Source organism: Quercus lobata, chromosome 7 (assembly GCF_001633185.2).
Source record: "Quercus lobata isolate SW786 chromosome 7, ValleyOak3.0 Primary Assembly, whole genome shotgun sequence".
Classification (NCBI taxonomy): domain Eukaryota; kingdom Viridiplantae; phylum Streptophyta; class Magnoliopsida; order Fagales; family Fagaceae; genus Quercus; species Quercus lobata.
Genome location: NC_044910.1, coordinates 18,759,304 through 18,775,342, shown reverse-complemented (window position 1 = coordinate 18,775,342; position 16,039 = coordinate 18,759,304). Strand labels below are relative to the sequence as shown.

Sequence of the window (16,039 nt, the reverse complement as noted above, 5' to 3'; positions counted from 1 at the left end):
AAAGGATTAGTCAAAATTAAGACTCTTTGTAGTTGTTAATAAAGCCCAGTTCAACCTAGTATATGTCTGATGTGGGACTCATCACTAGGGTTGTCTAGCAACTTGCAAAACCTAACCCACCCAACTTTCCTGAAGCCCCACGGGTAGATCCAATACCCCTTCGGCTTGAGTGACAAGTCTACTACTTTGAAAAAATCAAGTATTCGGTTTGAGTTCAGGCCCCAAAACTCCTAACTCGAAGGACCTGACCTAAACAAAATATCTATCAAATTAGAATAAAATCCATTTAGCTTCAACCCTTCAAATCAAATCTATATGATTCAACCGTCTCAGATTCTTATTTATCAGGTTTTAACGTTCTTCTTCTTTAGCTCTTAGGCCTGATCCATCAACACTACAGTTGTTGCGTCACAAAATCACCTCCAATGCTGACTTGCCTTCGTTGCTACTCACTATGGCCTGTAGTTTGTCATATGGGTCTTTGGATTGTGGATGTCGGCTACTATATTTCTCTTACTCATCATACATCTACACAATCAATCAAATTGGAGCATCACAATCCCCCCCACTTAAATCCCTAACATCCCCATTAGGGCCCACTTTGTGGGTTAGTATCTCTGATCTTACATGAGATTACCAGGCTGGCTCTAATACCATATGTAACAACCCAAGAAACAGCGCTAGCCACATCTACGCTATACCTCAAAAGGACTAATTGAAATTGATGTTCCATATAGTTGTTAATAAAACCTAATTCAACCTAGTATATGCCCGATGTGGGACTTATCACACACCCACACAATACACACAATCAATCAAATTAGGGAATCATAGTGTAGGGGAGGAAAATGTTAGCTTGATTGGATGTTATTAGTTCAATTAAAATAAACCATGAACAAATCACACCCTCTTTGAAATTACGTCTTTTAAAAAGAATTTTTGAAAATATTTTATTTGTGTAAAAATAACCTTTGTGAGGGTAAAGTTCATCAGTCAACAGTGGGCCTTGGCACCCATGCGGGGCCCAACCATAACAAGAAGTGAGGACATGGCCAGAGGACTTCCAGCCCAACCCTGTTGGGCCGGGCGGGGCCTGTTTAAGAGGCGTCCGAGGAGGAATGTCTCCTCGGACGCATCAAATGGGAATCCAACGCACACCCTTCACATAGTGGGAAATCATCCCAAATCGAAGGAAAATGCTGGACGCACAGGGGGGCAACCACAACGGCCGCATTAAATGCAAGGAAGCTACTTTTCCAGCCGCATTAATGTGGAGAGGACAGGAAAACAGTATTATCTTGGCCAGTGCAACTCACAGAAAAGGAGGATGATGTCTTATGGGACAGGCACTCAAGTAGAGGCCCAGATGATCAACAAGTGTAGGGCCATTATCATTCGAAGGATGCTATATAAGAGAAGAAAACCCCCATGATCAAGGGATTGGAGGCCAGAGAGCAAAAAGTAAGGAAAAGAGAGAGAAAAAGAGAGAAGTTCTGTAAGAAAAGTCTAAGTTGTTGTTCCATGAACTGTTATCCCAGGAGGCTTAATAAAACGTTCCCACGTTTAAATGGTTGCATGGCTTACTGACAATTACGTGCACTCTGTCTTGACCTAGTTCTTCGACCCACTCTCTACAAATTCATTGTTGAGGGTCTTTTGGGCCAGAATCGCCCGCTCACTGGGCCTGGGCCCCAAAATCCGCCCTTACAACCTTCATTTGGTATATATATATGTGTGTATGTATGTATGTGAACGTTACTTGTATCCCTTAGAAATTGATACACCTTTATGAGTATTTTCTCTTTGAAAATCTCATTACTTTTTGGAAATGGTTATTTTGAAAAGGGCTATCTCATGAGTTTTTAAGGAAACGGTTTTTGAAAAAGGTGGTCTCATGACTTCTTATAGAAAGCGATTGATTGGGAAATCCTTAAAGAAAGAACAATTTCTTTTAGGAAAAAGGGATTTATCATGTACTTTGGAAAATTGTTTCCAAGACTAAATTCCAATCCTTTTTAAAAGGGAGTTTATTTAAAGGAAAGGTTTCCATGGTTTTCTATGAAAAAGATTGTTTTAGGGATAAAACTCCATGCCTTTTTGTAAGGCTTTTAGAAGAATATTCAAATTTTAAGCCTTTTAAAACTTAATCTAGAAAGTGATTTTAAAAAGTGCATCTATCAAAGTTTTTTTTTTTTTTAATTTATTTATTTATTAAATGTCCCCTTTGAGAGTTTTTATTTAGGATAAACTTGAAAAGTTCACTTTTTTAGCCATTTGAAATATCCATTCTAAAAAATGATAGCTTTGGAAGCCATTTTGAAAAACCATTTATTAAATCCTTTTAAACTCTCTTTTTTTAGAGGGTTTGTTTGAATAAACTTTACACTCAAGAATAATCAAAGGATGGTTGTGTATATCAAGGTGTATAAAAATAGGGTCATGCTAACAAGTGCCTTTAGGGTACTCGTTAACAATCCATTTTAGGAAAGTTCTGACATCACTTTTATGGGAAATGAAAAATGCTGTCAAAATATTAATTGTTTTCTTTTCTTTTCCCATAAAAATTTTCTTTAACTCGATTCTTAACCACTATCCTAAGGGCACTCGTTAGCATTTCCCATAAAAATATACCTTCACAAAGCCATAATGATTAGGGATGTAAAGAATTAACTAGAAAGACCCATCTCGAATAAACCCTACACCCATGGAGCATCAAAGAATGGTTGTGTATTGAGGGTATAAGAATACACCTCCACTAAACCATATTGATTAGGCTGTAGAGAATAAACAAGATTCAAGGATGGTCGTTTCTTAAATCTATGAAATTTAGTATATAAGGTATACTCCTTCACACATTGTATATGCCTATAAATATGAGAAAAGCCAAGTCTTTATTACATAAAAGTAAAGAGCAAGGAAATATAAAGAGTAAAAATATAAAAGAAGAATAACTTCATAAATCCATAGACTATGTATAAAGAAAAAAAAAATTTGGTTGCTAGGATAGTAACCTAGATGATGTAAGCTTTAGTGAAGGGGTAAGGGGCTTACATAAGGCTTTTTGGGAGGCTAGTGGAAGCAAAAAAGGTTGCTCGGATTTTTTCTAACAGACGGTTTTGGAGCCTAGACTAAGGTGGAATAAAGATGAAGAGAGGTGCAGAGAATTTTTGGTAGAGGTTGTATACATAAAAGGATGGTGAACTTGGAAATTGTTGATAGTTGTTGATGGTGAAAAATGATGGAAGGGGAGGGGATGATATTTAAAGGAAAAGGGGATAGCATGTAGGCTCAACCTCACTGTGCCCCAACAGTGCTAGGCGCATAGGGGGTTTAGGCATAGTGTTACCTCACTTTTTCTTAGTCTTGTAGAAGCTTTCTGATTCCGTTTTCACCCTTTTTCAGGCCTTTCTTCGTGTAGCTTCTTAGAGGTCTTTTGAAACTCAGATTTCTCCGTTCTTTATATCTTTGGAAAGGTATAGATGTCTAATTTTCAGAGGTTATAGCCTTGTTTGATTTGGTAAAGCAATTGAAGATATATTCCACTCGGAAGGGAAGTGATACAGTACAAGAAATTGTTTTAGCCTTGTTTGATTTGGTAAAGCAATTGAAGATATATTCCACCCGGAAGGGAAGTGATGCAGTACAAGAAATTGTGAAGCAATTATCTTGGGAGTGCAATATTTCCCAATTCGAAGGTGATATCATTGAGCCGTATTTTCTAGCTAACTCATTATTCTTCAAGAAATTTTTGGTCTTTAGAATAAGAGAGTCAATATCATATTGAAGACCGTTTTGATTTAGCAATGCGAACGATATATTTCGGTACTAGTTAATAGTAGTATATCGTTTCGGGATTACCGCTAATATAAATGTAATATAATAATTAAAATGATTTTTATTGACATTTAAAACAAATAAATTTAATAATCTTTGTAATGTAGGTCAATACCATAAACATCTTCATTAACTCACTCCCAATCCCTTTTTTATAAAATAAATAAAAGCCCAATCCCCTTGTGTTCAAAAAATAAAAGCCCAATCCCTTCTTTCAATTCTTTTTCTCTATATTTTTTCCCTCCACCGAGAGTCATAGATTAGCGAGAACAATCTTGGAGTTCATAAAAGAACTGTGAATGTGTCATCCAAATACGAATATTAGGATCCATTTGATAGAGGAGTTTGAGTAATATTGTTTGTATTTTTTTGAAATACGTGTGGGTGAAAAAGTATATAAAAATGCAGCAATATTGTTTAAAAACTAAAAATAAATTGTTTAACAATTCTACCAAACGAGGCCTAAATTAGTAAAAGTTGGAGTTTCTAAAGCTAAAAAGACCCAAGTCATTTTGTGGAACGTGTGAGGAGCTGTTGCGAAGTTTATTTGTTATCTACATAACTTGTGGATCCTTTCCTTTTGTTTTAATTAAACATCTTAGTTAGATGACCAAATTTTGTCTGAACAGAAACTGAAAAATCACTTTTGAGTTATCATTTGATTTTTTTTTTTTTTTTTTTTGGTTTCTAGAACACGACAATGACATCATATTATTAAAAAAATTAATGATTTTGTAAATGTTCATAGATTAGTGAATTATTCTGATTAAAAAAAAAAGTTGTTGGTATTGGGTCTTTTTCCGTTAATTAGGTTGCGTTTGAGAGAATTTATATCGGGCAGCTTCTTTTATTATTTAGCTTATTTCTGTTACTATTTATGAGTCTCATTACATTTTTTGATACTATTCATATGTCTCACTGTACTATTTCAGTTAATTATTAGTTTTATCTACAATATTTTCATTAAAAAGTTTTCAATTTCAGTTAAATAAGTTGCTCTCAAATAGACCTTAGTATTAAGTGGATCCATTAAATTGTTAATATACATTCAACACTCTTCTTAATGGAATCAAGAAACTTGATGATGTTGTCCTCGGATGAGATAATGCTGCCACATGCAAACTTATTTTTTTTTGATAAGTACTTACTGTAGATGGCAACGAGTTGTGATGTTCAGCGGATCACTGGTTGGGAAATGGGAAGTCAGCTCAGCTCTAATTGTTTTCTTTTTTTTTTTCTTTTTTTTTTTGAGAATGAATTGTTTTCAATCCATCGTCTTTCTTTCCTGGTGCAATTTCATTATCTTGAATTGAACTGTGAAAGGTAGTTAAATTAATTAGTTATATATATATATATATATATATATTTTTTTTTTTTGGGTCATGATTGAAGCCTATTGAATTGTAACACCAACCATTGCCTGCAGGTGTTGCGCCAAGATATTGTTGAAGGTCAAGTCACAAGTGATTTATTATTTATTAAACCTGCATGGTGCACTTTTTGACTATGTATATGTACCTAAATTGTCACTGGATTTTCTTCTACAAGTAAAGCAAACCTGACATTCTAAATTCACGTGCCTTTTTTTGTACTTGTAGCATAGAAATAGAATAAATTTCGAATTGAGATTGAACCCCCCAATATTAATTAATTGGATATTGACATGCAGGAAGATGTTGAAGGTTTGGTGGTATATTGTTATTGTTTGATTGACCATTACTTAACATTTATTAGTTCATTTTCTTGATTTTTTTTGTATCCAGACTTTCCTTAATAGTAATTTAAGGAAGTTATTTCTTACTTCTATCAAAAGTTATTTCTGATTTTTAGTTTTTTATTGTTTAATTTTTATTATTATTTAAATTGTAGAAACTGCCATACTGGTAAATGGTAATGCCCCTTTCATTAAAAAGACAATGAAATAAGATACATACATACCAAACAGGGCAAGGGCCAAATGAAAGCCAGTATCTTATACTTAACAACTTTATATATAATTGACTTCATAATTTTTTCCAACACTCCCAAAATGCTTTCTAATGTATTTGTCATCTCATTTGATGGCCATAAACTAATATAAAATATGTCATAGTTATAAAGCTCCTTTTGTTTTTGCCTTTAATCTCTTAAACATGTGATATTTCATGTACTGTTTCAAGGATTGTTTCATTATTCTTGGCCCCTAAAGAAAGGAAACAAAAACTTGGAGAAAAGCAATGAGTTGATGAGAAAATAACAAGAAAATGAAATGCTTTGGTTATCTACAAATTATTAGTAATTTCCTTGAAGTCATATATGATACAAATCATGTCTTGAAGATACTGATTGTAGATTTTATTCCTTCCAATAAGCTATTTTAGAGATTCTTTTTGCAGTTAAAATGGGAACTTCGAAGATTATCACGATAATTATGATGTATTGATGTTGAGAAGAGCAATGATAATGATAATAAACGTTTATAAATGCATGCCCCCTTAATCTTTAAAAATCTAATCCAGGAGGATTAATATGGACAATTATGATGTTGAGAACAGCAATGATAAAGATGTTAAACTTTCGTGACAACCCTTTAAATCTTTAAATTTTAATTCAGGAGGATTCAAAGTGTCAAACCTCAATATGTGTTTAATTATGGTATTTCACCTATAGGGTTCAGAACTTAAAAGTTTCCAATCTCTGATATAAATCTGTTCTCAATAATTTACTCCTGCAATTACAGTTTATCTTTGAACGGTAGGACAGTTTCACAAACCTAGCAAAAGAAGTAGAATGCTGTGTGCAGAAAACACGCAAGAACATGCTGCAATATGCCATGCCTAAGAGACTAATAGTTCTTCTTTTGTTTTGTTTTGATTCCAGCTGGGAATAGCTTGCAATCTTAAAATTGAAGATCTTGTCAGGCGTGTAGCCAACTGCACCCCTTATTTCCCTTTCACAATCTCCATATAACAAATTAACAATTTATAAATTTTCCGGAGTTACTGATATGACATGCTGAACTGCTTTATAGAGAAAATTAATCAGTATTAACAAGTAATTCAAAAGGCAAATGCTATTGTGAAACAAAAAATCACTTGAGAATAATTTACGGTCATCAATTGGGATGGACAAAAGCATTCAAGGGAAGCCTTACAGAACTCCGTCGAAGCCACAATTCATACATAACCATGTAAAATGCGTCATAATCAACAGGCGAAAGGTGCCACTGGAAATGTTTTCGCACCTTCAACACATTCCTTTGTAACATTAGATATTCTTCAAAGCTAAACCTCTTAAGGATTTTTCTAAGCAATGGGATATCTAAAGTGGCAACATTGATTGAGAAACTTTTCCAGTTTAATATGTCTGCAAATGGGAGATCATAGTAGTTGGCAATGATCACAGGAACACAACCATAATATAGTGAATCTGCAATACGAGCTGTGTTTACTTCAAAGCCTTTAACATGGAGGCAGAATTTGCTCCCAAGCAGCTCATCAGCATAAGGAGTTGTGAGCCGGCCAAAGTGGGCAAATATCTCGGTGTCATTTCTCCATACTTGAAGAAGTTTTTCTCGAACTGGGGAGTTAATTTTTCCAGCAAAGAATGCAAGCTTCTTCCTGTAATTTCATTTGTGATGGAAGCAAGATGAGTCCCAGTTGATTCAGAAATCACAGCAACAATAAAACTATGACAACATAATTTTTATTAACATTAATATATTTCAATGCATGCTAAATTGATATATCATGAATGCAAGCTTCTTCCTGTAATTTCATTTGTGATGGAAGCAAGATGAGTCCCAGTTGATTCAGAAATCACAGCAACAATAAAACTATGACAACATAATTTTTATTAACATTAATATATTTCAATGCATGCTAAATTGATATATCATGGATACAGCTCCCCCTCCTCCCCCAATAGCGAAATAAGAAAAACAAAAATGAGTAGACAGAAACTAGCCAGAATAGTTTATAGCATAATAATTAACCTACTTTGGTTGTTAGGGTTATCGACTGAAACCTGGTTCAGAAATTAATCAGAGAACAAATAGATGACTATTCTTTCCATTCTGTAATTTGATGGTGTTGGGTCCCACTTATGACATTGACAAGTAAGGAGGTGGAATAGCTCCTATATAAGAGTAGTAATCCCATATCAGTAAAAAAAAAAAAAAAAAAAAAAGTTAAATGGTTTATAGATATGAGTGGATGAGTGGTCGTATAACTTTGTGTAGTGTGGGAATTGGAAGACAATTTTTCTAGCGTGATAGTGTAGGAGCATCATTAGTTGTGTAACTTGGGGTCCTAGATTTGAGAGTGCTAAGTGTGTGACTTTTAGAGTTGATAGTTTGTGATCCATATTGTTGATGGTTGATTTACCTGTGACATAGATAATTAATCATGTCATACTTTGTGTCTTGTAGAGCTTGCTATTTTATACTTGTGTACTTTTTGCACAAACTGATATTAAACCTATTAGTTAAGGATCTTATAGATGGCCAGCACAAAGTTCAATGTAAAATCCTTTGATAGGAAAATAATGTCTTTGGATAAGCATTGTCAAAGATGGTGCAACAAGGATTGATTAGGGCACTACATAGACTTTTCACTATGTCTGATTATGAATGTGTGTGTGAAAATCACTTACAAATTTGTATTTGAACTTTGATAAAAGTGTTGTATTAGCTACATCTGAAGGAAGGTGATGATATTAGGATCATTGAAATGCTTTTAATAGAGTTGATTACTTAATTATCAAATGTGAATAGTAAAATTGAGGAGGAGAATCAAGTCGTACTGCTTTTAACTTCACTTCATCCTTCATGTGACACCTAGGTGACTGTACTATTGGTTGGAAAGGAAATGCTTAAATAGAAGGGGTAAATAATTGCTTGGAGGCAATGAAGTTTAAAAGTCAACAAAATTCTAAAAGATGACTTTTTAATGAAGTTTGAATCAAATCAAGTAGGAATATGCTGCATCAAAAGAATTTTGACAAGGTGAAGTTAAGATCAGTCTTGACCTAGGACAGATATGACAATTTGGAGTGCTACTCTTCATGGAAGGATGCAATAACGTAGGAAGTTGGAAGCTGATTTAAACGAGTTCAAGAAACATGTGATATTTAGCAGTCCATGAACGAAATGATTATTACAACAGATAGTGAGAATGGAAATGATGGTGGTAGTTCTTCTTTTTTTTCTTTTTCACTAGTTTAAGACTCAAACACCTTAGGGGTTTTGAATCTCAAAACTCGCCCCTGGCCACCACCCCATACTTATACGGCAAGGAAGTCCCATTCAGCCCAGTATTCTTATAGTTAGTAAAGATTCATGTATTAAAAAAATTCATTTATTTTTACTCTGCCAGGTCCTTTCATATGGTTAGCATGGAAAGTCGTTTGAGAAATACAAGATTTGTGATTGAAGTTTTGTTATGTTAACTAATAATTTGGAATGTAAAGTTTTAGAGATAAGTACAGTAAAAATTATGATATTTAATGGGTTTGTGAAGACTTATGATAATATAAGATGTGCCAGAACTTGGAAGGAATATGATTTCTTTGGGCCAGCTAGAGTTTTTGGATTATGAATATAAGATTAGGATTATGAAAGCGTTAGCAAAGGCTCTTTGCTAGTAATAAAGAGAGAAAGCATTCAAGAACTTATACAAGTTGATAGTTGATATAGTTAAAAAGTAAATTGCATGGTGGAGCAAAAGGTAGAAAAGAGCGTTTGATTAAATCATCACAAAGGGAAGATAGATATGGATGGTGCATGGTGAGATTTGCGAAGAATCTAATTGATGATTGCGAAGGAAATTTTGACTAAAATTTTCAAATATCATTTTAACTCAAGTAATCACATCATTTGTTAAGGACAAAGGACATTTTATTTTTATTTTTATAAACAATGATGTTTCACAAAGAGAATACTATTTAAAACAACTCTTCATGAGCTAGAGGTGAAGATTTGTTGAGTATTAGCCATGATATTGATATTTTATTATTTTGCATCTTTTTAGGGGAATAAAGGTGGGGGGGGGGGGGTAGTGAAGCACTTTCCCCCCTTTATGTTTGGGCCATTTGGGGTAGTTCACAATTTCCCCCCTTAAATTTGAAACCAACCAATTTCCCCTTCTATGTTGGGAAATTAGCAAATACCCCAAATCCGTTACTTTCCTAGTTAAATCCAATGAAATTTTTTGAAGAAATTATTAGTAGTATACCACAAGGAAGAGAAAAAGTTGAGGATTGCATTGTTGGTTTTTTGGATAGCATTTGTAATCATTGTGATTCCATTGGATTTAACTGATAAAGTAACATATTGGAGGCATTAGCTCATTTTCCAAACATAAAAGGCAAAATTATTTGGTTTCAAAGATAAGGGACGGACTTGTGAACTACCCCAAACATAGAAGGGTAAAAATACTTTTTCCCCTAAAAGGTGCGGAATTATCAATATAAATGATTAACAATCGACCCAATCAACAATTTCACAGGTCTTATACTAAAAATGCTAGCTTATGCAGCATGTGCAAATGCTATGCTTATTTGCCTAGCAAAGGAATTAACACTCTGTTCACAGTGTTCAGTTGCCTGGAACAACGAAAGAACATAAAATTGGATTATTAGATCTACTCCAACTCAAATGGACTTTTTAATAATAATTTCCTTTCGTTAAACTCCACAACAAACTACATCAAACAATAAAGGATGATCTCCTTCTGTCCTTCAGTGGATGCAGAAAGGAAATTCCAAGACAGAAACGAGAGAAAAGGAAGCCAGATATTATTTTTGACCTTTTCCAATGGTAAAGGAAAAGAGAAAAAACTGAGAATGAAAAACATCTTCTGATGAAGAAATGTTGATCCTAGTCAGCATGTGCCGAAAGAAAATTCCAACACAAGTAAAAGAAAAGAAACTCAAATATCGTCTTTTGAACCTTATCAATGGTGAATGAAAAAAGAAAGCAGAGAATGGAAAGACATCCCGATGATCTGATACTTACAAAACCTGACCATCTTGACAATTGACATCAATGGATTAAAAAGATAAGATAAACAATTGGGAGATTAGAGATAAAGGTTGTACCCAATGCACAAGGCTCTAGCTTTTGCATAGTCTAGGAGAATTAGTTTGTAGGTAGCCTTACTTCCCCCCCATTGAAAGAGACTAAATCCTAGACTGTATTTGTGCACACCAATTTGCATGGGGAAAAAACCTTTCTTTTTAATAAGTAAGTTTTGCCTCCAAGAGGGGGAAGAGGAGATTTGATCTAATGATCTCTGCTTAATGAGGCATAATATCTAGTCAAATTTGCTACCTCATGGGGTTAATTGTTTAAATTTCAAAGTAGGTGGGCTTCTAAATGTGGTGTTTCGTTGGTGATTTTTCAAGGCCATAGCTTTATTTTCTTGGGGGGTAAATCTGAGAAAGTCAATCCAACTTTAAGATGCTTACTTGATAATGGTGGGGAAAGTAACTTGAATTGCACAATCAGACCTTCAATGAAGTACATATGATTCAAATAATTTGTTTAAAAATAAATTACTCTAGAGATACACCACTGTAGATACTTTCAACCTACTAACCTAGGAGATTTCTCAAGTGGTTCTACATCCTATACTTAAGTAGAGGATTGCCTATAGCTAAGCATAAAGAATAGACCAAAAGGAAAAGTAGAGACAGACTTTTCCTACTGATTAGAGTGGTCATGTTTACATGGGCATGTCACTTGAGAATAAAAATAATAATTAATTTAACTACACATGACAGATACAACCAAATGCATCTGGTTTTTTGGGTCTAAGAGATGTGCAGTCAGTTAAGATATAACTCCTTTTTCTATTTTCTTTTATCTTTCCCCCTCTTTTTGAGGGGAGATGGGGAGGGAAAATGTTAAATAACTATAAGTTGAATAACATATAATGCCTTAAAAGCTGTCATCTACCCAAATGCCCTTCTTAAAAAACAAATAAATCAATAAATTATAAACCAAGATGACTTTTCATACTGGCTTTCTGAGATTGTAAAATATCCTCAACCTTTGTTAAACTTTGACAAAGAGGATTTATAAGTTTCTAATTTCATAAAATTTCCAGTATAAAATAAATGATAATCAGAAAATAAAAATAAAAACCATACTCACCTGTTTGATGAAGAAAGATTAGGGAGGACTCCTTGTCTTGGCCAAATTTGAGGCAGGCATGCATCCTTATGAGCAATGTACCCAGGTTGGAAATAGGTAGAAGAACACACAACTTGAATTGCATTGAATTTCACTTCATTTGCTTTATCCATTGCTGACCGTCCAATGGAATGACAGGCAACATAGAAATGATCAGCCCCACCTGTCCGATTCCAATATGGGTACTTCTGACTAATATTGAGGATGTAATCTTTAATAAAATCTTGGATACCTCCTACACCAATTCTGGGGTCATGCCGCAACCTTGCAATTGAGAAAGGCAGAAAGAAAAGATCTGCCTTGGTTGGATCTTTTGTGATGAAATGGCTACTCATAAGGACCTTCTTAAAGTAACTTTCACTAGCATAATTACCCCCAGGTTCGGAACCCACTGGCAACAGCACGTTTGCAAAAGGATCATTTCGCCTGTGAGGATAAACATATATCTTAAAGCTCCTATTCATTTCCTTATAGTCTTCAACAAAGATATCTCTATCATGGTACACCTCGTTGTAATTCACATAGTTTCCTGAACCATAAAAAACAGTTTCCAAACTTTTGGATTAAGAAATAAAAGATCATGATCATTAATTGAAGTTCTTCAACCTCCTCACTCACCCAACTCATGCCAAAAATTGTTTACAGTGCAAATGGTCAGGTGAACTCATCTGAATGTGACGGATCCCTCTACTGTAAAACAAGGGCAAATATCCATCAAGTTGGATACTATTATACACTCTCCCAGTTTGACTCACTAATATATTTCACACCTCTGATTTAATCAGCATATTTAATAACCTTGTATTATGAGGATATTACCCACTGTATTGCATGACTGACTCCATTGAAGCTGGACATGTTCCGGAAATTTGTTCATATGACACAATACACTAACCAATACAAGATGAGAGTGCAGAATCAGCTAACCTTGCTTTCATAAAAGTGTCCTAGTCCTCAAACAAAATATCCACCATAAGACAACATAAGCAAGTAGCAAAAGAGCCATAGCATCATAAACATATCTTAAAAATGGGACTTTTTTTTTCTATCATCTTGTTCTTAGTAAAGCTATTGCTTATAAAGAATGTATTTGGTGGGGGGAAAAAACACTGAGAGAGCCACAATCAAATTGAAATTTTTAGAACCTGAAGCAGCCAAAAAAATCTGTTCCAAGTATAGACAAGTTATCTATTAAGCACTCGTCGATTTTAGAGAAGGTCACTTTTATCCATTCAAAGCAAAGATGGATGAATAAGGGTCCTTCTAAGCATACATGATACAAGGTCATTCAGTTGCAAGATATTTATATTCTATATATTAGACCGAACTCTGATCTCATCATGCAGATGGATCAAATTGACCTTCAACTATCAATGCAATAAATAAAGCAAAAAAGGAATTTGCCAATTTCAAGGGTAGTCATACAAATTTTTCTTAAATGTGACCAAAAGACAATTTTAAGTTTTATTAAAATGGAAGTTGCAGTTGGACTTTGACTTACAAAACACAACTTTCATCTTTTTATAAGACAAAAGTTGTATTCCTTGCCAAGAAATCTATTAGTAATTTTCTCAGAAGTTGTATTAGTAAATATATTAGTAATTTTCTCAGAACCGTAGGGAAAAAAGGAGAACAAAAACCTTTTATTTTTTATGTTGTTTTGGTTTGAAAAAAAGATTGAAGAACTAAGCTCAACAATGCCAGAAGTTGTATTAGGCAAAGTTGATGGAGGTTCTAATTTCCCATTTCAAGACAATGAAAATCCTTGCCAAGAAAATCAAATAGTAATTTTTTTCCATCACCCATTAGCAGAGGTTTATAAACAATAATCCCACCCCAAAGTCCATAGGAAATACCAAATAAATACCAGAAGAACAAGCTCATCAGCACAAATATTAGAATTTACATGCCAGTGAACCCAGCTACAAGCTTTCTATTTTTTGCCTTGGTTTACAAGTACAACAAAGATTCCAACTTTCCAAAAATAGTAAACAATACACACAAAGAATGAAAATTCACGCAAAACCCATTAAAAAAAACACACACACACGCACACAATAGAAATACTTTCAGACAAGTAAGACCGACCCAGAAGCAGAAAAAGCCAGAATTGACATACCATGACCATCTGGGGGGAATCGAGGTTCTAGAGGGCGTTGACTTCCAAATCCTCCTTCTCCCAAATGAACAATTTGGGGCACTTGAAATTGAAAGGGTGTTTTGGAATGATTGTGAAATGAAATAGAGACGGTTTGGCGAGTACGGGGAGAGAAAGTTGAAGACCCAAATGGAGAATTGAGGCCTAAAAAGGATGGGTCAGGTGGATGATAATGGGTGAAGAGGTTAGAGGTGGTGGATATGTAGAAGAGAATGAAGAGAGAGGTTGTGAGAGCTAAGGTTGTGGGGATGAAGAAGAAGAAGCTTCTGAATGAGCCTGAGCCTGAGAAGTAGTATAACAGCAAGGAGGAGCGAGCCATTGCGTCTTTGTTTTTTTTACATGGAAATGGCGTCAAAATAGGCAGTTTTGAAGCATAGAGTGTTGTGATGCTGAAAACTACCAACCTCCTACGCACTTGGAGTGCCTTGAAAGAACTGAGTACTTGGTTTTCTTTCCCTTAAAAATGTCCTCTCTCTTCAACAACAACCAAAAACAAAAAAATTTAAGATGTACCATATTTTTTTTTTATATGGGTCAGATAATGCATGCCCTAAGCGCATATGTATATATATATATATATATATATATATATATTAATCTTTCATTTTAGGAAAATTTTAATGAAAAATTGAAAAAATTGTCAAAGAATTATTCACTCTTCCATAAAAAATTTTCTAAAATAGTTTACTAATATATGCCCTAAGGGCATATGTTAGCAAAACCTATTTTTTATTTGTAAGGCAAAGATTTACGTAGGTCATGCTTCCTTTTAGCAGCAGCATTAAAACTTTAAAAAAAAAAAAAATCATATTTTCATACATCAAAAAATTATTTTATCTATTTTAACATACCACTTAACAATACACCATATATCTCATCTTCTATTTTAACATTCAATACATTAAATAATACTAGCCTCTAAGCATGCACTCACGCACTTGCTCGGAGGCTCATCTATTTTTTGGGTAAATTTTAATAATTTGCATCTATTATAATTTGGGATTACTATATTTTCCAAACACAAAAAAAAAACTTAGGGGTGTGATGAGTCCTATAATAGTATAATGTACACATTCATAACAAAAATTTCAATGCCTAAAAAACCAAAAAAAAAATGCAATTAAATAGGAAAATCTCTCACGTTATTTTGTTTTGTTATCAAGTTTTTTTTTTAATTTTTATTTAAATGAGAGATATTAAGTTTTTTTTTAATCCTAAAAGATAGCTACTTAGTCCTATAATGTAGCCACTAAATACACACAAATAACAAAAAAAATTCAAATACCTAAAATCCAAAATAAATAAATTAAATAGGAAAGGCTCTCACAGTCTCAACTCTCACATTGTTTTTTTTTTTTTTTAATGATAGTTATGAAGTTATATTTAATCCTTAAAAGAAAAAATTATAAGAAAGACTACCAGCATTAGCAGGTACTATTAATCACCAATAATATCATTTAATTTAAAAAATGTATTTTCTTGAAAAAAAAAAAGATAAGTTGTAGTAAAAAGGCACAACAATTGTTAGGGATAATTTCATATAAAAGAGATAAGATTGAGAAAAATGGAACAATTATCACAAATAACAAAAAAATTATTACGTTAAGAGTATACGTATGACGAAATCAATAAAACCTAGGCACTAATATATGCAATCCAACAACTTTCTACAAACAACCAAGGCAAAAAAACTTGGGCACTTTGTATATTGATTAGCAATCTTTCCAATTAGGAAATATAAAATTGGAAAAAAAAATCTAAACAAAAGCCGCCCCATAAATAATCTCTGTTTTATTAAAAAAAACATAAAACATGTGTAAGTGCTAAGAAAATCATGTCCCAAGCCCACTTAGAATAGTGGTGTCATGTCCTTC

The 16,039-nt window shown here is 33.6% G+C and overlaps 1 protein-coding gene across 1 annotated transcript; it reads right to left on the bottom strand.

The window, feature by feature from the left end:
- Nucleotides 1–6,860: 6,860 nt before the first annotated feature.
- LOC115953499 (probable glycosyltransferase At5g03795) lies at nt 6,861–14,643 on the bottom strand. The gene is made up of 3 exons (XM_031071185.1): nt 14,127–14,643; nt 11,969–12,536; nt 6,861–7,433 (listed from the first exon to the last, which is right to left on the bottom strand). Exons 1-3 carry the CDS (start codon nt 14,482–14,484, stop codon nt 6,929–6,931), a joined length of 1,431 nt encoding a protein of 476 aa, XP_030927045.1. The 5' UTR covers nt 14,485–14,643; the 3' UTR covers nt 6,861–6,928.
- Between the last annotated feature and the right edge of the window lie 1,396 nt (nt 14,644–16,039).